This window comes from Aythya fuligula, chromosome Z (assembly GCF_009819795.1).
Source record: "Aythya fuligula isolate bAytFul2 chromosome Z, bAytFul2.pri, whole genome shotgun sequence".
NCBI classification, from domain to species: Eukaryota; Metazoa; Chordata; class Aves; order Anseriformes; family Anatidae; genus Aythya; species Aythya fuligula.
In genome coordinates this window covers 83546633-83574476 of record NC_045593.1, presented here as the reverse complement: position 1 = coordinate 83574476, position 27844 = coordinate 83546633, and the positions used below count along the sequence as shown (strand labels likewise).

The 27844-nt window shown below is 35.4% G+C and overlaps 1 protein-coding gene across 6 annotated transcripts in view; it reads left to right on the top strand.

The window, feature by feature from the left end:
- Positions 1-27844, top strand: part of KIAA0825 (KIAA0825 ortholog) — a 256596-nt gene that overhangs the window by 92795 nt on the left and 135957 nt on the right. For all 6 annotated transcript variants that reach the window (XM_032205814.1, XM_032205813.1, XM_032205811.1 and 3 more), the window contains 4 exons: positions 1511-1701; positions 3800-3982; positions 14211-14321; positions 19921-20060. In XM_032205814.1, the coding sequence (XP_032061705.1) occupies positions 1511-1701; positions 3800-3982; positions 14211-14321; positions 19921-20060 (625 nt within the window). The remainder of the gene's footprint in view (positions 1-1510; positions 1702-3799; positions 3983-14210; positions 14322-19920; positions 20061-27844) is intronic.

Sequence of the window (27844 nt, the reverse complement as noted above, 5' to 3'; positions counted from 1 at the left end):
GTTTCACATAAGAAAAATGAGAAGTTATTTTAATCTGACTTCTGTATGTTCTGATCCTTTTTTGATCTATATTGATCCTATTTTACCTGTGTGCAAACACATGTCTAGTGCTTAACTGTATGAAGTATCAGAAAGACTGGTTTTGTTGGATCATGCTTGAACCTGTTCTAAAACTTCACTGGCTCTGCACGTGAAGAAAACTAGGCATATAATTTATCTTTGAAACTTGCCTGTATTACATTTTTCTTTTCTGTATTAGTGAAAATGGGAAAATTGGTAGTTTTGATGATTTTTCTTTCTTTTTATTTTTCTTCTTCTTTTTCCTCCCCTTTAATGAGATGTTAGAGATGCCTATGTCAATCAGAAATGTAATGAGTAGGGCAATGGTCATAAGTTAGGTACTCCAGTACTTTGTCATAATTTGCTGCTTTTTAATATAAATTAAACTTCAAATATGATGGCAGAGAAACATGGAATAATAACAACTTCCAACAATCTGCTTACACGGTGTATTTAAAAAGAAGCTAGATTATTTTCTTTAGGGAAAAATGTCTATCAAACTCTTAGAGTGTTTTAAAAATCATGTTTTTTTTTTTTTTTTTCATTTTTTTTTTTCTATATCTGATAATGCAGAAATATTTAAAAAATCTTAAAATATTTCGCAGCTCCATTGGAATGTGGGAGGTGAAGGTTCAGGACTTTTTTTGTTGATTCAGCTTCATTCTAGTGCTATTTTCTGAATATTTTCTTAGTTGAAATATTTGAATTTGAATTAAAATTTGTTCTTCATAAATATATTATGAATTGGCTACTATGATTTTGACTGTTTTATATTTTTCTCTGTTTTTGGAGTGGTTCTGCATAGATAATGAAATATTAATAGCAGTTTTCCTTTCCAGAAAATATTTTGTTAAAATCAGTTGCCATTATCAGATGAAAATATATACATATACATTTTGTACCTCGTATTAATAATTTAATTGCTCTTTTTTGTTGTTTGTTTCTTTTGTTTTGTTTTGTTTTGTTTAAACCCTGTTCTTACTGTGCCCTCACTATGCATAACCAAAAAGTTTGTCATCATGGTTATATTATGTCATAATTATGAATGTGGGGAAATACACAAGCTTAAGTAATTTAAGTAACTATTTTCTGTTGATAATAAAGAAACTCGTGTATCAAATTCATACGACTATTCTAGTGCCTATAGAATATGTTTTTAAATTGGACTTAAAACACTACAGGTTTTGAGAGTAGGTTAGTTAAGGATATAGAAGGGCAAATGCACATGCTTTAGTTTGGTGGCAGAATTCTGGTTTTGTAACTGAAATGGAGCAAGTGTTTTTTTGCTAATAAAGATATTTCTCATCTTGTCAAGGACCATTTTTTGATCATCATGTGCTTGAAATTCTTCAGTTATTTCCTTTCAGGTTGAATTAATTAGACTCGCAGAAACTAAAATGACATTTTGGAAGGTGTTTTTCTATTATTTACTGTGTGGTGGTTTTGCTAGGGGGAAAGATGCTCATTCTCTGTCCAGATGTGGCATTATTTCTGCTGTGCTCTTCATCATGACCTATGCACCATTCTACCTCCCAAGTTAGCCCAGGAGATTCTTATGGATGTGCTAGAGCAATCTTTGGCTGTGCTGTCCTCCAGATATATGCAGGCATGCCCCAGTTACAAGAGAACCCCACAAATCAGGTAACAGTTTTATATTTAACATACACTTTTTATGGGTAAAATACATGAATCTTTGTTTTCTGCTATACATTGCTTTAGTTCAAGTCAATTGTTAATATACATGAGGGGGTGGGAGGGAATATAAACACAACAAATATTTTCAGGGTCATTTTAATCCAATATATTTTGTGTATTTAAGAATATTTGGTAGTTGTATACTGAAGAAGGCAGAATCAAAGAAATATTTATGAAATTGTGATATAAATTGCTTGACTTTTTGAAAGTTTCTTGATGAAGAGTGGAGTTGTAACCAAAAAATGTGAAAAGAATTGGCATCCTAAGAAATCAAACCATTTATTCACGAAGAAAACTCCATGTGTTCTATTTTCTTCATACACCTTTTCAAGTGGAAGACCTACTGGGTCACATCAAAATATTTACCATTAAAGACAGCAGTACAGAAGGCTGTTCCTTCCCCTGTCATTTTAGGAAACAGGAAGTTGGAAGTTCTCCTTGCTGGGATTCTTTTTCCCAGAGGCTCTTTTTAATAAATATTAAAACAGGTGTTTTGAGGTGGAAGTTCATCCTATCTCTGTCCTTTCACTTTTTTCTTTGTTTGATTGAATAAATCGGTGTATTTGTCATCCTGCTCTTTGCTACTCTTTACTACATGAATATATGTGTCCATGTTAAAATGTTGAAAGTGATATACTCCATGGTAGCTTTGTGAGTGAAAAACTAAAGAGGTTGTCATTTGTAGGAGATGGAAAACATTCAGCAGAGATGTTCTATGTGATTAGTGAGCTAAGCATTTACTGTGAAGAGGAAAACAGTGTCATGGAAAGTTTAAGTAATTTGTACAAGCTCATGTTCTTGATATAGCTGGGAAAAAAAAAAAAAAACATAACCTGTTATTCAGGGTATTCCAATGTTTACATGCTTTATTTCTGCCTTAATTTCAGTTCTAGGTCTTTCTTTATTTTCAGGTATAGAGAAAATAATTTCATGCAAATTTGGGGGGAAAATTTGTTGGAAAAAAATATCTCAGACATATAAGAATGTGTATTAACACTGTATTCTTTAAACGTAGAAATAATCATTTGCTTCAAAATAATGAACAAAACTGTATTTTTTGCATTGTCTTTTTTGAAGATAAGTTGTTTTGCATAAGGTAATTCATGAATTTTTCACTAAATGAATTGAGTTATCCAGTTGTATGCAAATGAAAAAGCAAATTATAATGAATATTAATTAATACATTCTATCACTGGTTTTCTATCTATCTATATATGTATATACACACACATATACACATATACTGTGCTTTAGGGGCTTATTTTCTCTCAATGGTTCTTGAGATGTTAGAAATCTATAATATTGCCAAATGCCACTTCACATCTGGTTGCATAGGCTTTTGAAAAATAAGAGGAATCTTTAAAATGTAGATGATCATATACATACCCATCGGCTTTTAGGCACTTAGGTGCTTCTTGAAGTCCTACTTCACGCCTGCCGTATATTTTGTGTTATCCATCTATCTCTTACTATCTCTTGTATGTCAGCATACTCTTGTGAAATTTTGTTGTTGTAGTTTGGGCTTTTGCTATTATTTAGGCCAATTACCCATGATACTCTGCTATTCAATATCAAAGTAACTGATTACTGACTCAGAAATATTCCACATCATAATGTATTGCCTGGAAGTTGAAGTTCTGCAAACTGAAGATTTAGTTCACTTACTAATTTTTAACTCTAGTAGAATTTGAAAATAGTATATACAATCTAGTGTTATCATAAGGAAAACTAAATTAAATTTATTTGAATGTAGTGTAGAAGTTAAGTTGTTCCCATCTAGTGGCATTGTCCTTTTAAAGAGGACATTTTGGTATTTTGCTATTCTTCTGTTGACTAGTGTCAGTAATGGATTTTCTGTGACAGAGCTGCATATTTGCACCATAATAGCTTCAGAATTTCTACAGTACGGACTGATGAAAGATGAAATTTCAAGCCAATGCTATAATTTAGGTATTTTTTGTTGTTAGAGGAGAACTCTTTAATTGAAGTTTACCACTATCCTAATGTCCTATGTAATACTATTTTCCCTTTTTCTTTCCTACAGAATAGATATTGCAGCAATTTTGATATCCACTGAGAACATGCTGTGGTCAGTTTGCAGTTCAGTACAGGAATTTCTGAATCCACGTGAAGATAGAGATCTCAAGATCTATAAAATACATACCCACTGCAATAATCTGCTCTCTGTGCTAGCTATTTTAACTTCACCACTGAAGAATTTGTATGAGTGAGTATGAAATAAACATTCAATATGAGATAAGATAGGTTATTGAACTTACATTGATGTATTCTCAAGATAAACAGTTGTGTTAAAATACAAATGCAATGCATGTTGTTGAAACAATTTGATAACCTTTGAATATTTCTTGATTTGATCTTTAACTCATCTTTATGATCTTGCTTAAAGATCAATCTACAGGGATTTTATTAGCTTTGGATTAACCTCTTCAAGGTAAACTAGAATGTTATTAGGAATGTTATTAGGATATTGGGAAGAACTTCTTTACTGAGCGGGTTGTGAGGCATTGGAATGGGCTGCCCAGGGAAGTGGTGGAGTCACCATCCCTGGAGATCTTTAAAAGACATTTAGATGTTGAACTTAGCGATATGGTTTAGTGGAGGACTTGTTAGTGTTAGAGGTTGGACTTGATGATCTTGAGGTCTCTTCCAACCTAGACAATTCTGTGATTCTGTGATTCATACTTACGCATCTAAGTTTCAGGATACTAATTTGGTTTTCTAAATATCAAAAACTTGACATGTACAGGATGTAGCATTTTTACAAAGTCCTCTGCAAATTGCAAGCAAAGCTGACAAATTTTGCTTAAGAAGAATATAAAAAATGTCATATTTTGTTCTATGTTAATAAAAATAACATTAAAACTGAAAAGCATTGTTAGAGAGATGATGCATGTTTTTTCTCTGAGTTAAAAGGGATACATTTTATGAACTGTGTATTCAGCACTTTTGTTTTCAAAAGCCTATGAGACTCTATATCAAAACAGTTCTTTTATACTGCATGTTTCATTAGAACCAATATTTGTCAGGTAACCTAACCCACTAATTATATTTCAGATTACAAAGAAAAGACAGGTTTACCAGATTAGTTTCTCAAATAACTATATCCAACTGCTTTCATATACCAAATTTTATGTTGAATTTCTAAGTTCGTTAGTAACTGAGCTATACATAGTTCATCACATTAAGAATCTATCAATAACAAATTTAGAGGTTATGCATGATTTTAAGGGAATATTAATCCTTCATCAGTTGTCTTTAGAATTACAGCTGTATAATCAAAATTTCCATCTGTTATGTTCATTCTATACCTTGGAAAACTTCAGTAAAATTAACTGAAAGTGAAGATTTTGCTATTAAATCTATCATGCTCTCTATTTGTACCACAAGATTTCCCTGCTGGGGTTAGTTTTAAATTAAACTTTAGACTGCTTAAGAAAGTTCTGTGTAATCATAAAAGTGCTGATGAGAGACCGTTGTGTTTCAGGAGTTTACTAATAATAGGACTGGCTAATTTCCAACTTACTAGAGATGTGGCATTGGCTGTTACTTCCAGGGAATTAGAATTACTCAAATATCTTTATTATGCAGTTCAAATGCAGCAAAAATATTGGGGTTGCTGAAAAATTAATAATATACTTAATTTAAATGAACTCATTCTGGCCGATGGTTTCTCTTTCCTAATTCTCAGAACAGACCTCGTGCTTCCTGCTGTCACTTAGTGTATTTTCTGTATGAATAGTGTGCAAGATTCACCTGTGAATCTTGGGCCATCATCAGTTTTTAGCCCTCACTCTTTTTTGTTTCATTTTTCTCCACCCTTGTCTGGCTTTTCTGAAGAGACTTCAGTATAGTCACAGAATGCTTGGGATGGAAGGGGCCTACTATGCTACGGAGTGGGATGCCTTAAGCTAAGTCATGTTAGTCAAAGCTCCATCCATCCTGGCCTTGAGCACTTCTAGTGAGACATAAAGATCAGGATCTAAACTGGGAGGACCCATTGACTCCCTTGGGAATAGAGATGCCTTGCAAAGAGATCTTGACAAATTAGAGGTCTGGGCAACCACATAAAATTTAATAAGAACAAGGGGAGGATTCTGTACCTGGGATGGGGACAACCCTGGTTGTACATACAGACTAGGGTTGAGAGGCTTTAGAGCAGCCCCACAGAACTGATCTAGGGGTTATGGTCAAAGGCAAGTTGAACATGAGTCAACCATGTGTCCTAGCAGCCAAAAGGGCCAATCAAATCCTGGTGTGTATCGGACACAGCATGGCTGAGTGAAGTGATTGTCCTGCTCTGCTCTGCACTGGTGTGGCCTCACCTCGAGTACTGTGTGCAGTTTTGGGTGCTACAGTATATGCACATAAAACTATTAGAGATTGTCCAAAGGAGGGCTACAAAGATGGTGAAAGGTCTAGAAGGCAAGATGTATGAGTAGTGTCTGAAGTCACTCGCTTTTTTCAGCCTAGAGAAGCCTGAGGGGCTGCTTCATGTTGGACCAAAGCTTCCTCACAAGGGAGAGTGGAGGGGTAGGCACCAATCTCTTCTCTCAGTGGTCATGATGCCAAGCCTGTCAGAGTTCAAGAAGAATTTGGAGAATGCTCTCAGAAATATGGTTTGATTTTGGGTTGTCTGGGGTAGAGCCAGTAGTTGGACTTGATGATACTTGTGGGTCCCTTCACACGCAGGATATTCTATGATTTTGTGATCTCAGTGCAAGGCCTTTACACCCTCAAGTGAGTTAACAGCTCATCCTAATTTAGTGTCATCTGCAAACTTAGTTTGCATATGAGTCCTGCATCCAGATCATTTATAAAAACATTGAACATTGAAGAGAACTGGCACCAAAATGGATCCCTGGGGAGTCCTACCAGTGACCAGCTGCCAGGCTGCTGTAATCCCATTGCTCTTTGAGCCCAACCTGTCAGCCAATTCTTCAATTATGTATTTGTCTAACTGTGCTGAACATTTTTGCAGAAGAATACGTGTGAGAGATGGTATTGAAAGCTGTGCTGAAATCCAAAAGATCACATCTATTCCCTTGGTCGACTAGATGGGTAACTTTGTCGTTAAAGGAAATTAAGTTAGTTAAGCACAATGGCACCTCTTGTGAACTGGTGTTGGCTATCACCAATGTGCATTGTCTTTCAAGTGTTTACTCAGTAACTCCCAGAATGATCTTTAATTTTACTATGCACTAAAGTGAGACTGACAGGCCTGTAATTTCCAGGGTCTTCTTTCTTGCCTTTCTTGAAAACTGGGACAATATTTTCCATCTTCTAGTCAAGTGGGACCTCTCCATATTCCCAAGATCCTTAAAAAATAATTGAGAGAGGTCTCACAATGACATCATCTACCTCTTTCATCTGTCTTAACTGATGTCAAGTAGATGAAGAGAATTAAGGTCTTTAGGTTGCTCACCATACTCCTCCTAATGCAGCCTAGTGTATGGCTTGTGCTATTTTTAATGAGACTACACTGTGGCCTCATATTCAACACCATACAGGCCATAATACCCAGGTTCTTCTGTAAGGTTGGTAATCAGTTCCCAGCCTATTATTGTTCTGTTGCTGGAGCACTTTACCTCATTATTACATTAGTAAAGATGCACTTTACCTCAGCGAACTCCATGAGTTTTCTGCTGGTCCTCTCATCTTTGATTCATCGCTTTGCTGTTTGTTAACTCACATACCTACTCCATCCAATTTCGTGTTATCCACAAAGATGCATTTTGACTGTTCAGTTCTGTGCAAGTTTCGAGGAAGCAGTTTAACAAATGTCCTCCTGAATGTGCCCTCAAAACCTAGGTGTTACTGCTTTCTTGCTGCTGACCCGAATCTCTGAAAAAAGAGGACTTTTGTCCTCTTCCGTGTTTTTATTTTGTTTTGTTTTATTTTGTTTTGTTTTATTTTGTTTTTTTTTTTTTTTTTTTTTTTTTGTCCTTTTTGATGTAGACTACATCACCAGCCTTTCCCTCATCCACCAGGCAGGTCACCTGGTCATAGAAGGAGATGAGGTTGGTCAGGTAGAACTAGCCTTTCGTGAACCCATGCTGGCTGGGCCTGATCCCCTTGTTGTCCCACATATGCTGTGTGATTGCATTCAAGATGACCTGTTCCATCACCATTCCTGGCACCGAGGTCAGGTTGACAGGTCTGTAGTTCTCCGGGTCCTTCTTGTAGCCCTTCTTATATATGGGAGTCACATTGGTAAGTCTCCAGTCATCTGGGACCTCCCTGGATGACCATGACTGCTTGATAGATGATGGAAAGCGGCCCAGTAATCACATCCACCACCTCCCTCAGCACCCTCAGGTGGATCCCATCCTGTCCCCATGGATGTGTGACAGTCCAAGTGGAGCAGCAGGTCTCTGTTTACACCTGAAGTGTGTTTTTTTTTTCTGTTCCTCATCCCAGACTTCCAGGTCAGGAGGCTGAGTACCCCAAGGATAATTGGCCTGACTAGTAAAGACAGATGCAAAGAAGGCATTAAGAACCTCTGCCTTTTCCTTATCCTCAGTAGTCATGTTCCCCCCCACGTCCAGTAAAGGATGGAGATTCTCCTTGGCCTTCCTCTTACTGCCAATATATTTGTAAAAACATTTCTTTCTTGTTATCCTTAGCCATAGTGGTCAGGTTCAGCTCGTGCTGGGCTTTAGCCTTCCTGATTTTTTCCCTCTGCATACGCTGGGAACCTCCTTCTACTCTCCCCGAGTTTCTGCCCCTTCTTCCACCAGACATAAACTCTCTTTTTCTCCTGAACACTCAGAAAATGTTCCCTGTTCAGCCACACCCATTTTCTTCCCTGATGGCTCATCTTACAGCACACAGGGACGGCCTGCTCCTGTGCCTTGAAGGAGCGCCGTGAAGGAGCCCCTCCTTCTTGAGGAGTATGTAGCTTTCCTGGACCCTTCTGCCCTGGAGGACTGACTCCCAAGGGACCCTCCATACCTGTGTCCTGAACAATTCAAAATCTGCCCTCTGAAAGTCCAAGGTAGCAGTGTTACTGACCCCCCTCCTGATTTCACCAAGAATAGAGAACTCCACCATGTCATGGTCAACCAAGACAGCTCCCTCCTTCTCTGTTCATGAACAGCAGGTCTAGAGGGGCACCTCTTCTGGTAGGCTCATTAACAGCTGAGTTAGGAAGATGTCTTCCATGAACCTCCTGGACTGCTTCCTCGGGGCTGTATTGTATTTCCAGCATATGTCTGGGAAGTTAAAGTCCCCCATGAGAACAAGTGCTGGTGATTGTGCGACTTCTGCCAGCTGTTTGTAGAATGTGTTATATATTATTACACATATTATAGTTGTTAGTCTTTTGTACTGAGTAGGATATCATAATCTTTCTTTTAGTGGAGATCATAAAGAGTAAGGTGGATGCAGCTTTTCATGATTTTGTAATACAAATTATTATGTCTTGTTTTCTCAACAAGAAATGAGGCCAATAACTTGAATTCTGAGAGAAGAATTTAGAGAATATAGAATAAATAGAATTTAAATAAATAAATAGAATTTTTATTGGTAAAATTGCCATCTATTGGGTAAAAACTAAAAAAAAAAAAAAAAAGAAAAGATATTTCTCTTAACCCTAATTTATGACTCACTTGTTAGTCATGTTTCTTCCATATAAAGAGCTAAATTTTTCAAAGTCTACAAGGAAATACCATTAGGATACATCTTGTTGGCATTTCATTATTTCACACCTGCACTGATGTTTACCAGATCAACTCTCACCTTGTCATACTCTACAGAAGAATAAAACTCCTGTAACTTGGAATCTTGCTGTGGTATTAAATACTTTCACAGATGCTATCCACTGCTTTGAGACTATAAGCAGCTGCTTTAACATATCTTGTAGTCAAAACAAATTTCCTACTACCTATTATTATACTTCTGTCAGAAGAGTAGTTGAATTAAACTGTCTGGCAGAGGGCTGGTTTTGCCTTATGTTCTGGTAAAAATTACATAACGAGCAATGGACACTGAGTACTGCTGTCACCATTTTATTATCATTAGACACTTCACTTTTTCTAGTATTTGAAGGCAGTAAAATTTAAATAATTTTTAAAACCATCACATTTTCTCCATGTCAGTTTCAAAATTTGCAAAGAGGTTTTGCTCTAAGTCTTAGAGGCCAAATGTATGCCCTGTGCTTGTCATCAGGAGACAGCTAAGACACCTTATTTAACAACCTGCATTAGCCAGAAATCTCTAAAACTTGTTTATTTATTTATTTATTTATTTATTTATTTATTTATTTATTTATTTATTTTTCTTTCACAGCCGCCCAATCTGTACCTATCTTCTTTCTTGTAGGAAGTTGGCTCTGTCCTTTGCTATATTAAGAGAAATATCTCAGGGGATGAGAGACAATAAGTTTTTTTTTTCCTTGAATTTTCTCAGACTGTTGAAGTTACTGTTTTTAAAATAATTATTTTTTCTGTTTAAGTACTCCTTTTATCTACATTATGATCTCTGCTTTAATTTTTCATGAATTCACAAAGAGTATAAATTTACAATATGCTTACCATTCTGGTCAGATATTGCTTACTTAAGATCATTCTAAAAGCCTGTAATACATTGTTTCTACTAGCTTTGTTTGATCAGTAAAGTAATTTCCAAATAAATTACCCTTTCTTTTGGAGGAGTTCAGAAGCTCTACACCTGTCTTCCTTAAGCACAGTATAATTTTCTTTCATCTGCAGTCATATAAGCAAACAGTGACCTTATAGACATTGTAGCTGTACTTCTAAATTACCGATATACAACTGTGAAAATAAAAAAGAAAAAAAGTTTTAAAGTAATTTGAAATAATAAAATGACAAAACACAAATACTGCCAATGCCACCATGATATAGCACCCTATAAGAAAAAGGACATTTTACATTTTAGGTAAAGAAATCATTGAGACTGTATTCCAATTGGATTCCAATTGGATTCCAATTCTATCTCCAGTTTTAAGTGTTTAAATCTACTCACACTGTTTCTATATTGTGACAGTGACTTTTTTATGCGATATAAAAAGATTCCCCTGTCCTGAGAAAAACCTCATCTTTCTTCCTTAGATATTTTAAGTGTTCTTCAACTCTTACTGCAACAGAAAGAATTCTTACTGAAAATCAGGAATAAAACTGAATCTCTCCAGAAAGTAAAGCAAATATACTAAAATGCCCATTCTAGAGTCCAGAACTGACATTTTTAAAGGTAGTTACCTTTCTTGCATATGCTGTGTTAAAGAATAAAGAAGTTTGGCAGGACTTAAACCCCCTTGCATCTCAACTTGTCCTCAGATATCAGAGTGGCTGGGGGTGGCTGGGCTTGAATTCTGAGTGATGCCCAATTCAGCACTAAAGTCCTGTCGCATCCAATATACCAAATTACCACAATCACGAATGCACAAATAGCACAATACACCTTCAGTTTAGCAGATTAGCAACTGGTTGTCGTGGTTCTGCTCGAGTGGGCAGCCGAGCTCCACCACAGCCGCTCTCTCACTCCCCCTCCTCAAAGAGGAATGGGGAGAAAATATGTGAAAAGGGCTCAAGGGTTGAGTTAAGGACAAGAAAATCACGCAATAATTATTGTAACGGGCAAAACAGACTCAGCATAAGAAGATAGTAAGATTTATTGCTCATTACTAACAAGCTAGAGAAGTGAGAAACAAAGGAAAGAAACCAAAAGCACCTTCCCCCCATCCACCCTCTTCCACCTCCTCCCCCCGAGCGGCGCAGGGGAACGGGAGAATGGGGGTTATGGTCAGTCTACAGCACTTCTTCTCTGCCGCTCCTTCTCGGTCACTCTCGTCCCCTGTGCTGTGGGGTCCCACCCACGGGATGCAGTCCTTGATGAACTGATCCGGCGTGGGCTTCCCACAGGCAGCAGCTCTTCCAGAACTGCTCCAGATATGGGTCCGTACCACGGGGTCCATCCCTCAGGAGAAAACTGCTCCAACCTGGCTCCCCTAAGGGCAGCAGCTCCTGCCAGGTCACCTGCTCCTGCGTGGGCTTCTCTCCACGGGCTACAGGTCCGGCCCGGAATCTGCTCCGGCAGGGGTCTTCCACAGGCGGCAGCCTCCGTCGGTGCAGGGCCACCTGCTCCACCGTGGTCTCCTCCACGGGTGCAGCGTGGAACCCTGCTCCACCGTGGTACTCCATGGGCTGCAGGGGGACATCCTGCTTCACCATGCTCCTCACCACAGGCCGCGGGGGACTTCTGCTCCGGCGCCTGGAGCACCTCTCCCGCTCCCTCTACACTGACCTTGGTGCAAGGCTGTTCTCTCACTCCCTTGACTCTCCCAGCTGCTGTGTGGCGCAGCGTTTTTTCCCTGTCTTAAATATGCTCTCACAGAGGCGCAAAACAACATCGCTTATTGGCTCGGATCTGGAAAACAATGGGGCCCTTCCCAAACATGGGGCAGCTTCTAGATCTTTCTCACAGAAACCACCCCTATGGCTCCCTGCTACCAAAACCTTGCCACATAAACCCACTACACTGGTGTAGTTTACTGAAGCTACAGGAGGACAGATTGCTGCTGATGAAGATGCTGTCTGCAAAGCACGTGCAAATACTAAGAATATGACTAACACAACCAGCTACATACAAGCTAGCTTACGAAATAACTCTATAAAGAATGTTAGGTTTCTTAGGGAAGCACTAGGGTTCAAATCTGACCCAGTAGGCATCTCAATGGAGGGGGGGGGAAGAGAAGTACAGCCTGTCAGCTGACCCCAAAAGTCAGCGATGTCCTCCTGACTTGTCTGTGATGTTGTCTCACAACATTAAACAACTTTAAAAACCATCTAACGCTTTTCCTTTCTTGAGCCTTTTTTTCACTATGTTCCTGCTTTTAGGTGGAGCTTGAATTGCTCTTCATTATGATTGGTATAAAATTGTCTTGCCTTTGCTTTCAAGTTACAGGCTCAGAGAAATTCAGATCACATGCTCAGTGAGGTGTGGTTATACCTTGGAGGCATGTAGCCTTTGGGATGGAGGTGTATTTTGTCATTGCAGTGAACTTATAATAAATAAAGTTCACCAGAGGACATGATTTTATGATCAGTTTGGCTCAGGGCTGGCTATGCAGTCTGTCAGTCCCATAGTACCATCAAGCTCCCCATCCCTGCAGTGAGAGCACAGAGTTTGGTTGCAGTGTCTTCACTCTGCTCTACCCTCCATACTATTTCTCCTAGACTCCACACACTAAGCCACCCTGGTGTTACCAATATTTAAGGCTGCAGGTTATGTTGTCAGGGGGAATATTGTGGAACAGACTCCTTGAGTATCTACCACTTCTCACTCTGAAAGTATCCTCAAAGTTGAACCTTCTCTTAAGATGTGGACATATCTTTAGTTTCAATAAGTCACCTCCACCAATTGTTCCACAACGTAACTTGGAAAATTCCAGCCATGATACATAAAGGAACAAACTTAGAGAAGGCAAGTTAGTAAAATGAAACATTCACAGCCAAGTAAGTAAAAAAGTGAGTTGCAAAAAGAATGATAATTGGTAATGATTAATGGAGGGCGTATGTAAGGGATGACATCCCTTCTGCAGAAGTACTCTGTACAAACACTAATACATTTATTAATTTTTATTCTTGTATTTTATAATCTTAGATAATAATTTAAGTCAAGTATTAATTATATCATGTCTGTCCTTACAATTACATAGGTGTTTTTATAGTCAAATGACATCAGTAACAAATAAGAATAGTTACTTTTTGTTATCAGTTCGCTGAGTGTGATTTTTGCCTCTCACAGCCTTTAGGTAAGAGAAATAATGGAGAAGGAGTGACATAAAACTAATTTATCTGATTCTTCAGCAGTCTTTATTTTTCTTTTTTTAAACAGCAGATATTTCCATCACTATTCTGTCTATATCTTACAAGCCAGTGAAGGAGATCTGAGGCTTCTGATTCATTTTTTTTCCAGTTTCATCCAAAGTCTATGTCTACTTGGATGTTAATGCAAAAGATGACCACTATAATTTCAAAAGATATTTTACTTATGTTTATGATACTGCTATATTGATAATATGATGCATGTGTTGGGCAAAAACAAAAGATCAATAGAAATAAATGGCTGAAGAGCAATTTGCTTATTCAATGCATTTTAAAATATAGTTCAAAAATCTGCTATATGAGACTAAATATATGAAGACAATTGCTTTAACTCTACTGAAAGTGCTAGATACTGAGCTACAAATAGTGAAAGCAAATAGAATGAGAATGACATTTGTAGCATCAAATAAGATCAATAAATTTGCAGTTACATGTATGCACATATGTATGTAGTGCTAGTTATCATAATGGATTCTCCATCTTCTATTGATATATATTTGTATTATTGATTCAAAAGGATTTTCAGTGTCCCATGTGATTCAGATGTGGTTTGTTTTTGTTTATTTGTTTGTTTGTTGTTTTTCTTTTCAGGACATTTCAGAACAATTCTGGAGAACATCTTCCTCAAGTTATTTCCAAAGACTTTTATCACCCATTACACTGGTTATTTTGCATACCATCATCCTTTCCTTCCTTAATGAAGTGAGTAACAAAAGTTAATTTTAATAAAACTACCAGATAGTCAACATTAATCAAATAGTTTGGAAAAGATTATATCTGGATACATGTTTAATTAATATTCTAATGAAACAATATAGAAGCATTTTTGGATGTTTGTTACAGATTCCCCTAGTCTTCAAACTTAAGAATTTATAAGAAAGGTCACATTGAAAGCAGTGTACTGTGTAGTTTTTTGCCCGTGCATTCATTATGTTTGATATTTGAATTGTATTTAAGGTTTTCTTGCTTTAATTAGAGTATATAGCTCTTGACAATAATGTGGTTCAGCACAGGTGCAGTTCTCAAAGACTTATAATTAAAGGGGAGATAAAGAATGTATGTCTTTCTGTTTCTGATTGCTGGTTAAAAAAGGGTCTGATATATAAATAACACATCAAATATATGCTGCTTGATCGTAGTTGATTTTTTGGGAGATTACTGTATGATTAGAGGCAAAAGCTTAATTTCTTTTTCTGTGTCACTGCATATAATGACAAGTTACATATGAGACATATGCTACCAGCTGTGCTGTCATTCCCTTTCTAATTTTGAACCTGAAACACTCCCACACCAGTGTAGATCCTCTCCTAACCCCTTCACCTCCTCCACCTCTTCAAAAGTTATTTCCCAAGAGATTTTCGTTTTCCATTTTTATGAAAAGCTGTGTTTCCGAGTTTTTTTTTTTGTTTGTTTTCTGATAAAGTATTTTTATTTTTTATAGAAGTATGTTAACACTTGAGAGATGACCTATTGAAGTCCAAAATGCTGTCAGTTTTTGACCTCCTACCTTGTATCTTCCTAATCACAATATCTTCCCTATGATTTTACCCCATACTGTGCAGAACATTCTTTCCACCCCTCACCCTTAATTTCATGTCAGCAGTAGTTATGTCCTTTTCTGGTGTCTCTAATAACACAATAGATGCTGTGACTGAGTCAAAGTTGTGTGATTGGCCTACTGAAATGCCACAGAATGAATTAACTATTGAATTCAGATTTTGTGCTTTTCTCTGCTCAAAGTAGTCATTTAAGTTTTTCTAAAGCTTGAAAGATAATGTGTATGTGGGATCTCTACCTCTGAATCAAGTTTCAATGAAATTTTTCAATGGTTTTGTAAGTCGCACATGGATGGAGAGAAAGGAGAGGAAAGGGAGGGTATAGGAGAGGGAATGACTACATGATCACTTAAAAATGCATGCATTCTATTTCTTAGAAAAAGTATCCTTCATTAAGGACTCACAGTAGAAAAAAAGCCATTTTTCTGATCCCCTAGTCCAAGGCTACTATTCAGAATTTAAATTATGGTGTGAATTCTGAATTTAGGAAGAGGGCTTCATAAGTTAGTACACTTTGCAGCATAAAAGTATCTAAAGGAAATGTTGATACTATTTCAGTCTTAAAGAGTTCTCTTTTCTGAGGTGGAATTATGATTTTGTAGATGTTGTTTGGGGCATATTTATTTTGAATAAATAGTAAAAAACTTTTCCAGACCTATTTTCTCTGCATGAAAGGTGAGAAAGCATGCATCTCGCCAGCCAATGAAGTATCTTCTCTGTTGCTGGTTGTTTTTTTTGTTGTTGTTTGTTTGTTTTTTTGTGTTTTTGTTTGTTTGTTTTGTTTTTAAATATAGGTTTTTTTGCTTGTTTATTTTTTGTGCTGTTTGTTTATTTTTTATTTGTTTGTTTTTGTTTGTTTGTTTTCTGGGAAAATGAGAAGTCCAAAAGGAAGGACAACTCTGAAAACATATCACACAGTGTGCCTGTGTGATAATAGTCTATGTATATGTACTGTCTTTGTGATAATGAGTGAACTATATTGGTAAAATACTTAATGTCTTCTTTTAACAGCACACCTTTCAGGTGCTCAGAAAAAAAAAAGGGGGGGGGGGGGGATGAAAAAATATTATGTTAAGTACTTTTAAGGAACATGTCCTAAGGTGTTATAAGTTTGTTATTGGTTTTACACCATATTTTTGGCATGGAAGTTTTTCTTTCTTGAAATACTGCATTTAGAATAATAACAAGACATATTATGTTTACATATTGCAGAAAACTATTAATTAGAGGATCCTACTTTTTCCTAGATTGTTTTATGCTTTTTCTTTCCATAGCTAATAAATATATATATATTAGTTTATATATTAGTTAGTTATATATATAGTTTATATATTAGTTACCAAAATTGAAAGCTGAGGCCATTGTACAGCTCCCAGCTGTGGGCACCTAATTTTTAAGTGGATTTTGAAGACTCTAGCCTGTCATAAATATAAATATTAAATAATTGCTCTTTCTAACCTTTCTAGGAGAAAGTTCGCCTAGAAATAATTTTGTTTACAATTGTTAATTTTTTATTTTTTTTTTTTACAGATTCACTACTTAACCAGGTTTTCTACATTAGTTCTCATATATTTATATGGTTATAGTCTGTTTTATCTATCTGACTTCAACTTTCCTTATAAAATGTTGAATTTATCATTTGAGGTTTTCTTTTTCCCCCAGTTTGTATAGTTGATTATCAAAATAAATAATCACTGATTATAATTTATATTACAGTTCCTATAGTGGTAACTGTGATTCTTTCTTTGCTTCATTTGGGGTTCATAATCATAGCCTTTGCAAATGTGGTTGTTTTTTTTTGTTGTTGTTTTTTGTTTGTTTGTTTGTTTGTTTTTGTTGTTGTTGTTGTTGTTGTTTTTTCTCCTACTGTACAAAACTGAACATTTATATGTGTGATATTTATATGTACTTCACCTTTTGTCACTTTTTATGAGGCTAGTCTTATTTTCACTAGTACTGAGCTACGAGGATGAGAGAACATATGCCTCTCCATATGCACGTTACAAAACTTCTCGGTGCATTTATTGGTGCTAGCTTCATGGCTGTAGGGAATGTCTGCTATATTTTATTTTTCCTCCAAGTGAGTCACACCATTGTACATTTCAATTTGCAAGAGGCTTGAGGAGCCAAGAACGGGTGTATATTACAACATGATAACTTCCCATCTGGTCAATGACAGACAAGTTTTATTTCAACTCAAATATTCTAAAAATGGCATTTATTTCTGAATTCGTTTAAAATATTATCCTTCATTAATCTATCTGACCAAACTTGTCCCTTTCCTTGTATTTTGAAGGCAGTGACTGACCTTATTAGACTTCATAACATGTGGCATTCAAGGAAGAAGATAAATAAAGTGAAACTGGCCCGTTTAATTTAAATAAATTTGTGAAACATTGAGTTTAGTCATAGCCATAGTACCAAGTCTGGTGTGAATATAGTAATTGTTTGAATTTAAACATGTATTACAAACAACTAATTAGCTCTTAAAATGCATTGGAGTTCATGTACATATGAATACATACGAAGTGTAGACAGTAATACTGCTAAGAATGCAAACCCTAAAGTATGCTTATAATATGTGTTTAAATGTGGAAAAGTTATTTTGGCTGCAAGTTCTATTGAGATTTAAATGCATATGTGTATATATTTCTGACAAATATTATTAGAATCCAATATGTACTTATGTGCAAAAACATCATTGTCGAGACAGTGCTACATTATCAAGGATTATATATGATGTACGAGATAAAAATCAAAAAAGATGTACATGAGTTTTCATGGCAAGTATGTTGCTTAGCTACTCCGAGGTATTGGCTTTACTGTTAAAATCCCAAAGGCTTCAGTGTGTAAAATCCCTCTTTACTATTGGCTATTATAGCCCCTTTGGCTATCGCAATATTATCTGCAAAATTTTGGCATAATAGTGTGCTAGAAAGGTCCTTCAGGAAAGCAGTGTTGTGGAAGTTTGATTTTCTTAGGCTATCTCAAGGTTGCCCTGCAAGATCTATGGCATCCTGATAATTTCTGGTACTGGAAGCATACAGGTGAGAGACTAAACCAGAGAAGCATGTCAACTGGCATTTTCATTTCCAGGTTTTAGTGTTATATACTATCTATTTAGTAACCTTGAATGAACAGTGAAGATTTTGTGCAGTCATCTCTTTTCATGCATACATACAAGCTGAGTTGAGTGGTGGCACACTTGGACTGCTCAGATGGTCACAGAAATGTGCAACATAGAATTAGAACATTTTCATTTTGTCCCAGTAGCTGCACATAAATAGCACATAAAGTAAATGTGCAGGTGCCTAGTAATTCTTTTATAGTATAGCAGGAGAACATAGTTCCTGATGAAAAAGGCTTTAACTGATGCTGACAGTGTTTGTGTACTAGCAGAAAATGTTTATGCTTGCATAGTTTATGCATCCAGGCATATGTAGTTTTTATAACTGGTAGGTGTAAAATTTATGTGCATGAGAGTTTGCATATGCAGTGCATAAACTTTCAAAGTTAGTAACCATTGTTGTATAAACTTGCAACCAAAATGAAAAAATAGAATAGGTAAACATGTCAGAATTTTATTTCAAAAACCCTCAAATCTTATCTAAATATAAAATTAATGTATATGCCAGTTAATAAGGGAAAATTAGGCTTTCAAGGAAAATTTTACTGACAAACTGATTTTGAAAACTTCATTTTTAAAATGTCTGAAATAAGAAATAATAGATTAAAAAAATCTGAGGAGCACAGGAGGTGAGTCTCCACTTTGCCACCAGCAACAGACTTAACCTGTGTAGTTACCCAGTAGTTCCTGCAGAACTTGCAGAACTGTGCATGCTTTCTGGTCCCAGGATTTGTGCAGGAAACAGCAAAAGGGTGTTTGAAAAGAAAAAGAGGGTGGCTGTGAAGCATTCCAGACATGCTGCTCTCTCAGAGGAAGCAGACCAGCCAGGAGGGGAACTTCAGTCCCAAGGAGGCTGCTTGCTGAACTCAGAAAACATTTGGTGAAGGTGAAATAGAAGTCCACGATCATTTTAATTGCTCCAGTATGAGTCTAATGGTTGGTGTTAGGACATTGGCTGAGTTCAGAGGGAGCCCTAGAATATTTCTGTTTGGAAACCTAAACTTATGGAGAACATGGAACAGCAAACAGAAAAGTACAATCTCCTTGAAAGCTTTCTCACATCTCTGTGCTGGCAATACAGTCCAACTAGTCTAATACTTCAGGTGAATTTTTCATTATGTGCAAGAATTGGTCAGCCTAATGCAGAATCCTGCAGACCCTTTGAATATTCCCTCTTTTTTTTTTCTTTTTTCTTTTTTTTTTTTTTTTTTTAATTAACAGTTTCATATTCTTCATTTAGGACAGTTCAGAGCTCTTACTAAACAATTAACATGGTAAATTAAAGAATAATAGCCTGAAATTTATTCAAGCACGAAAATACTCCTTCTTGCCTGGTAGAACAAGGCTATACATAGTTCCATGAAAAAGATAAGTGAAGTTGCTTTGTATCAGTTATAACTTTGGCAGACTACCAAATGTTAATTTGCTTTTAGCTAGTTGAGATTAAATGTAATTCCTTCCCTGAGCTGCCTTAAAGTAAGCAAGCATGAAAGCATTTTCAGAGTAATCTGGGAGGAATTGACATTTAAGGGAGTTAGCATTACATCTGCACTTTAAGGATATTAATTTCGTAGATAAATTAACTGCATTATTCTGTCTTTATCTTGCATTTTGAAAGGAGTCCATCAGCCGGAGAAATGGCAGCCCAGGGTCAACTGAAACTGCTCTTATCCCAGCCACACTGTAATTTGCACTTGCTTTTGGAAACCTTGCTACATCATAATTGTCTCTTAGTGAGAATTTTACTGAGAAGTTCAAGTAAGTACTTATGCTGTTGATCCTTGCAAGAATATCAGTGAGAAACACAAATTCATTTTTAACTACTTAAATACTTTGGGATATTAGTTATCAGTAGGACAGTTCTTGAGTGGGTAAAGAAAAAGAAAGGTTCATTGTTTTTTTAATGATTTTTTTTTTTTCCAGTCAGTCTGAGTATTCATAGCTTCAAAGCAGGCTACAATTCGATAAAGTAGGCTGATGTCTTAAATGCAAAGGAGTCTAAATGACTCTGAACTTAATAGTGCATTGATACCACAACTGCTTAACAAAGATTTTTAAAGGTGTGGATCTGAAAGATTACTTTCAATATTATGTTTCTTCACTGAAAAGCTTCTTAGAGGTTTTGTTTATGTTATTACATGTTTTTCACTGTAGGCATTCCAGAAGTACATCTATGTTCTCCCTCTTCTTAATACTATCATTAACGTCATATAAAAGTGGGGCAAATAAAAGAATGGTTTTATGAGGTTTTCTTTTAATTCTGCTAACATTGTATTTGAAGCAACAAATTCTCTCACATCTTTCCTTTTAACAGCTTTTGCATTGAATGATCAGTTTGTTGAAAAGTTGGTGGAATAATCATGCATTTGCCATAATTTTGCAGCAATATTGAATGAGCATCTATCAGTTTTCATCTTTGTTTAGCAAAAACATTCTCTCTGCTTATCAAACAAGCTATTAGGTCACAAAATATAACATAATTATTTAGTTAATTCAGTTAATTTAATTTTGTAATTTTAAAGTTGTCTAACATTGGTCGGGGATACAACATTGTTTCCACTTCTGTCATGCATCTTTTTGAGAACTGCACTGCATTCACTTACCTACTCAAATATGTGTCATCATTTACAAAGATTGACAAATGCTTGATCAGGATCATATTCTTACTCTAGCACTACCCAGTACTGAATTTTAGTAGGTGTTTAAATTATCACAAGGATTAATTGACAGAATGTGTTTTCATCTATTGACTGACCAACCTCTCGAGCTTAAGGAAAATATATGCTACTATGAATTGGAAAATATGCTATTTACACAGAATCAATATTGCTATGAATAAACTTTCAGTTTAGATAAAGGTGAAAACCACAATGATGCATATCTTCTAATTTTCAATGAGGTTTAATTATATAACGGTAAAATTATTATAATCTTTATTCCTTCTCCTATACATACACTTTACTGGTGCTAGATAAGCTAAAAGTTTTGGAGTGTGAGCTGTTATATGATAGTACAAGAAAGCCTGGACTAATAAGTTATACCTTAGTAATGACAGTTTAGTATGGTAAAAAACTTCCAGAATTATTTACTCATCAAGAGTAAACTTCAGCAATGTGCGATTTTATGCATAAAAAGAGATAAAAAGCTAATTATACAGTAGTTTTTGAGTGATTTGTCCTGCCAATAAAAATTAAAATAAAAAATATCAGTGACCTTTAACTAGATTATAAGAATTCTTTGAATACGAAGGGCTTTTTTACATTTTTCTTGATTTTACACACGGGGTTTCTTTCTCCTTCTATAAACTGTACCAACATGATGATTTTTTTTTTAAATTTTTTTTTGTACTATAGGATACTTTTAGTAGGCATCATACGAACACATTTAGTTTTATTCCCATTGTTCTCATATAATTGTACCATAGTAAGGGGCAGAATTAAGAAATTTTCCTCATTATAGTAGGAAGTACTGTTGGGATTTACAGAGTTGTCTCAGAGTATTTTAGAGGATGTGTGTATGCATGATTTAGTGCTGCTAAATGTTGTAAGATTACCATATTTGATGAAGCTATTGAAACCCCATGTTACGTACATATAAGCTCTCTGAACAGGTGAAAAGTTTTGTACTTTTAATACTTTATGTGCAACATGATATATGAAATGTACATAGAAGTAGAAAGCTCCTCAGATCTAAAACTGACACACCAAACATATGGAAAGCAATAAATTAGGATGGTCAAAACCGAACCACTTATGTGTCTCCAGTGAATACTGCCATTGGAGAAAATGGACCTATTTTTCCAACTTTTTTTTTTTTTTTCTTTTTTTTTACAAAAATAGTTGGAAAATTGGATTGGGATGTTGGACCTCTATAAGTTAAACTTTAAGTAAAACTTAAACTTAAAACTACAAGTTTAACTACAAGTTCAAATAACCTAGGTATGTTGAATTACAGTTAATTACAATGTAATGTATGCCCAGAACTATTTTTTAATGTACAGCATTCTGAATTTTTTAAGACATGTTTTTGAGTCAGTTAAGGGTCTATGTGCTTTTGCTGTGCCTTTGCAGGGAGAAATAACGAATATCTGATATTGTTTTAATTTTCTGACAAAACATTTAGTTTTGCCATTTTCTTGGGGGATTTTTTTTAAACAGAATTGCTTTATCACCCATGGATCTGAAACAGAAATGGATTATTTTGACAAGTAACAAATAATAGAGGAATAAAGAAAATGGTGCTTGTGTGATATGAGTTATTGAATCTAGCAGATGCTGATATGAAAAAGGGAAAGGTGAAAGAGAACTCTGAGAATTCTGTTACACTTTCTCTAAATGCATAGCATGCCAGCAGAACAATCTGTGAGTTCTTCTTTGAGAACCTTTATTTCCAGGAACCATGAGTTGTCCTTCACATAGTAAAGCAAAAAGCAGTAGCTGTACTGAACTACACCTTCCCAGCCCAGGATTAATACTGACTGGCAACCACTCAGTCAACCTTACTGTTTACTAAAGGCAGATAAGAAAGTCACTGAGAAATCATCAACATGCTATATCCAAGGGCTTCAATCAGTCCTCAGGCTTCACACATACATGTACTTCTGTTTAAGAAGGGATAGTACTGGCGAATTCATGAAAATGAAATGAAATCCTATTAAAAATGCTTATTTTTTATAATGAATATGTGAGACTCCATTTGATACACATAATTAATTTCATTTTATACATACAACTCTAAAAGTGAATACTGGCATGTGGGGATAAACTGGAAGAAAACTGTTTTCACAGCAGGACTATTGGCAGTTTAACCTAATGTTTTTGGTTTGCACAATATATTGTTTGAGAGACTAATGGAAATGGATATTGTATAGCCTGTACAGTTAAAACCTAGATGATATCCTGGTCTTCACTAAAACTGAAATATTAACTGATAGTGACATTTGCTAATACTCTGTGGTAAGTTGAGACTACAAATTTGAAAATGGACCCAAAGAAATGTGAACTGCTTCAAAATGAAATAATTTACTTTGCACACACAAGTGGGGCAGGGAGGGAAGAATTTCCACTGAGAAAGTAAAATTATTTGGTGCAGCCAGTGCCCTAGACACTAATAGATACGAAGATTTTTCTCAGACTGTGCTTTTATAAACCAATTTCTTTGAAGAGAAATGACTTGATAGTATATGTGGAATGGAAAGATATATATCTATATATCTATATATAGATATATATAGATATATTTGCCGACTCCAATTCATTGCCCTTTGTGAAGCAACTCTTTAACTGCTACAATACATTTTGCAGCATTTTCATGTAAATGACACTGATTTATTGTAAGTTGTTTTAGGTGAAGAGTAAAAGGTAGTAATTTTACCAGCTGACCTCACTTAGAAATCAGGCATCTTTTAGTGAGAGCAGCGAGTTGTTACAAAAGAAAATGTATGTTCCCTAAAGAAGCTTCTTAGATTGGCTAAATCTGTATAACAACTGAAAACTTCTGTTTCAAGTACTTGAAGTTAATTGTACATCCTTGCAATAACTGCTTGGATTTAATAGTCCTCAGACAAAATCTAATGAGCAACTGGAAAAAATACTAGTCCCATGGTTGCACCACAAATATATCTGGTGAAATGTAATCATGCTAATTTTTTAACAAAATTTGTGGATTAGTCTGCATTACACTGTCCTCATTAGAAGAGCACTGGAATGTTTCTTAGAGGAGCTAATATGCTTGTGCAGAGATATCTCTCTCCTCCAAATAGTTTGGGACTATCCAGTTAAATAGCGCTAAATAGAGGCTTGCAAGAATAGAGTCCAGAACTCCTAAAAGTTTTCTCAGCTTCTTCATAATTGCAAACTGTATCATGGCAGCCTAACATCAAAAGATTAGAAAATTATTTTAAGGGTGTGTCTCCTACAAATACCTGTCTGACCAGTAATTTTTTGCGGATACTGTACTTGAAAAAACAATGAGGCTAAACAGTAGTAGGGTACACTGGAATGAAGTAGTCCTAGCTGGAAGATCAGTGGAAAAGGGATCTTAATCAGATACCCTTTTTCTTTTGTTGACTTTCTGGTGATAAGCTAAAGAAAACAGCAAAGAGATTTTATGGGAGTTTCTGAAAGTTTAAGAATAGGAGTTTCCATTTGGACTGTAATAAAGCCCTGTCAAAAGTCCCACACTTTCTCTTGATAAAATGTGAAGATACTCTCTGTGATGTATCTATGCATATCTCTGTGCCTTTGAGATATGGTCATATGGTTAATTTTTCAAAGTAGAGACCTGATCAGTTCCTGTAGGAATCTCTGGGTACATTAGAGCTCCAGGCAAAATACTTAAGAGGATGACCTGTACAGTGTCAATCCCCAAAGCAGTAATACAAAGAAGGTAATGTGGCCATAGGACTAAATTCAATAATACCTCCTCATACTTTAGCAACAATTTCAGCATCCTGTCCTCTCTACAATCAAGGTTTGAGATATTATGATGGTGATAATTTTTCCATTTGACACACGTAAGGTTTCACACAAGCAATTAATTCAGACAATCATAAGTTTCTGTGAAGCTATATTCAGGGAGAAAATACTATAAAAGAATCTGAACAAGTGTAAAATATGATGAGATTAGTGAGGTATGAATATGCAGCCAAAGAAGTAGTTTGCTACTGTGATAATAATTTACAAACAAATGATAAAAAGTTTGTTACAGTCTTTTTTTGGTCTTGTGTTGTGCTTTTTACTTGTTTCAAGCTTCATTGGATTCAATAAGATTCATTGGATTCATAGGTAGCAGCTAATATGGGGGATGTTATGATTTTTATTTTACTGAAATCAAATGGGTAGGATTAAGATCTGCATTTCATTCAGGATAGAAGTAATATGATCTAAAATTTATATTTGGAATAAAAACCTAAAATAATAGACTTTCTGCTGAAATGAAGTTATGTATAAATGTACAAGAGATTCTAACAGTCAAGGCTGACTGGAGAATGACTGCATTGGAAGATTGCAAGTCTATGAGACACAAGTGAAGTCATCTGCCACAGCAGGAAAAAAAAAAAAAAAAAGCCACAGGGGAGGCACTGAGAGTATAGTGCAAAGAAGCAAGCAGTGCAGAATGCTTGCTGAAAGATATTTCTGTATTTGTTCTATAAACAAATAAAATATTTTTGCATTCTTTGTATTTTCTTCAGCTGCTGTTATTTAAACTATAAAGCAAACAGAAGTGTTATGCTCTTGGCAAATAAAAGAACCGTATCAGAAATAACTTATTCTATCATCAGTTTCTCTTCTTGACTGAAAGAGCATGAAGAAATGTGAATTTTGACTACCTCTTTTCATCAAAAAATACAGCATAAGTGTTCCTAGCTTGTCTATTTGGTAAGGATTCAATAGGGAAAGAGAAGTCTACAGTCAAAAACTGCAGATTTTCTAAATTAAGTAAGATTCATTTCATAGCTAAACCAGTAGCAGAAAAGATCTGGATAAGTGTGATAATGTCAGCAAGTTACTGGGAGGTATTTCTATCAGCAAGAAAGATATATGGATAAATTATACTTGTATGTCTGCCTCTTTGAAGATATGTCCTTAAAATACATTGTACTATCCTAGGAGGTTAAGTGCATTATTTTGTCATAAGAAGAATGATTCCTTGTAACTGGTTAAAGCACAGCTGTTATTCACTAAATACATGACATTCTTGTAAAGGTATTTATTAATAATTCTATATTAAATTTTATTTATTTTGGCATCTTCTGTGCATTTGGAATATTTTACTGTAGGAGTAACCAATAGAAGATTGTATTTAACAGTGCATAAGACAAATGTATAACCATATTTATGTAGGGATATAAGTACAGATAAAAGGAAAAAGAAGCATCTCCTCTGTGCTACCAATAGGAGCTTTAGATTGCCTTCACAGACTATCTTTTGATTTACTAATGTGGTGAGTGAAAAAAAAAAAAAAAAAAAAGAGAGAGAGGAGGAAGCATCAGTGGGCAGTAAGTATTATGCCTATCATATAAATGCTGTTCTTATGTGATGATTAACAAGAAGGCTGCATTGGAGTTCACAGTAAGATGAATATTTAATGTTATGACAGGTGAGCTAATAAACGTTAAAAAAAAATTCTAAGGTAAGAGAAATCTACATATCTTTCTGTAGACTCTACTTCATAATATTTAACCATCTGTACCAATCAACTAGATAAACCTTTAAACCAGCTGACATTATTCTGCCAATTTCTAAATCAGAAAACTCAAGGAGGCCACATTTCATCTTGAGGTTTGAAGGGTCAGATTTTCTTACAATAAGGGCAACATTTACTTCAGGATAAAACAAGAAAAAACAGATGAAAGCATGCATATTTTCTAATGCTTAGCCTTGTAATGGTTTCCCAGTGGATTCCCAAAGATTTTTACTTAAAAACATGACATTATTAACCAGTTATAAGAAGATACATGTACAACTTCCACCTCCCGCTAAATTCCTTTATGCTTCTTTCTATTTACCTGAATTTATTGATATCACCAAATTAATTAGAAAAGTTAAGAAGCTGTATCTTGAACTTTCCATGTGGCATTACCATAGACCAAATATAGCTTTAATTTCAAGTCACAAGCCCCTTTAAAGCAATTTCTCATCGTGTTCTGCAAAGACTGTTTACGTAGTATCTAATTTTTTTAAAACTTAGAAAACTTAAAATTAGATTTAGAATGAATTAGAAATTTAATTTTAGAATTAGTCAGAATTAATTTTAGAATTAATTAGAAATTTAATTAGAAATTAGATTTAGAAAAATCTAGAATTTTCTCAGCAAACCTTAGAACTTGATTAAATTAATTTAAAAATCTACTTCAAGTAAATATAATGAAAGTTAATTTAAATTTTTTTCCTATGTTTTGAGTACTTCTGGATTTTTCTTTTTGAACTGCTTTTTCTGTTTTCTCAGTTCTTTCCCTGCCATATCTATATTAGACAACATATCACTGGTTTGTGTGAATTAGAGGAATCCATTTTACTTAGGAGCATCTGGCATTAAAAGATGTCTTAGCACAGTATGCCAGCTCACTCAACTCATAGGTAAAAAAGCTGACTAAACAAAAAATCTAATGGACAATCTGTCTCCTGCCTTGTAGGGTAGAGGGGAGAAAGAGAGCTTGTTGGTTATGAAATGATTGGTCTTATTCTTCAGATTTCTTCATACTATGCAATGTTTCTATTAGGTTTCACTACAAAATCTGTATGGTTTACAATAACATGTGAATTAGATTGCAGAAATTCAGAGGAGATTCAAATGAGATTATTGAATTTTACAACATTCTCAACTCATTCACAGAGCTGGTTGGAAAACGGCAGTTATCCTCTGTGGTAGATTTTGAAGGCTGGTTGAACCACTGTGAAGAATAAGCCTAGAAACTGTGTTTCTTTTATCTTTCTCCTGCACAGGTTGCTAAACAGAATCACAGAATCATCTAGGTTGGAAGAGACCTCAAAGATAGGGCCAACCGAACTGGCATAAAACAATGACATTTTTAAGCATAA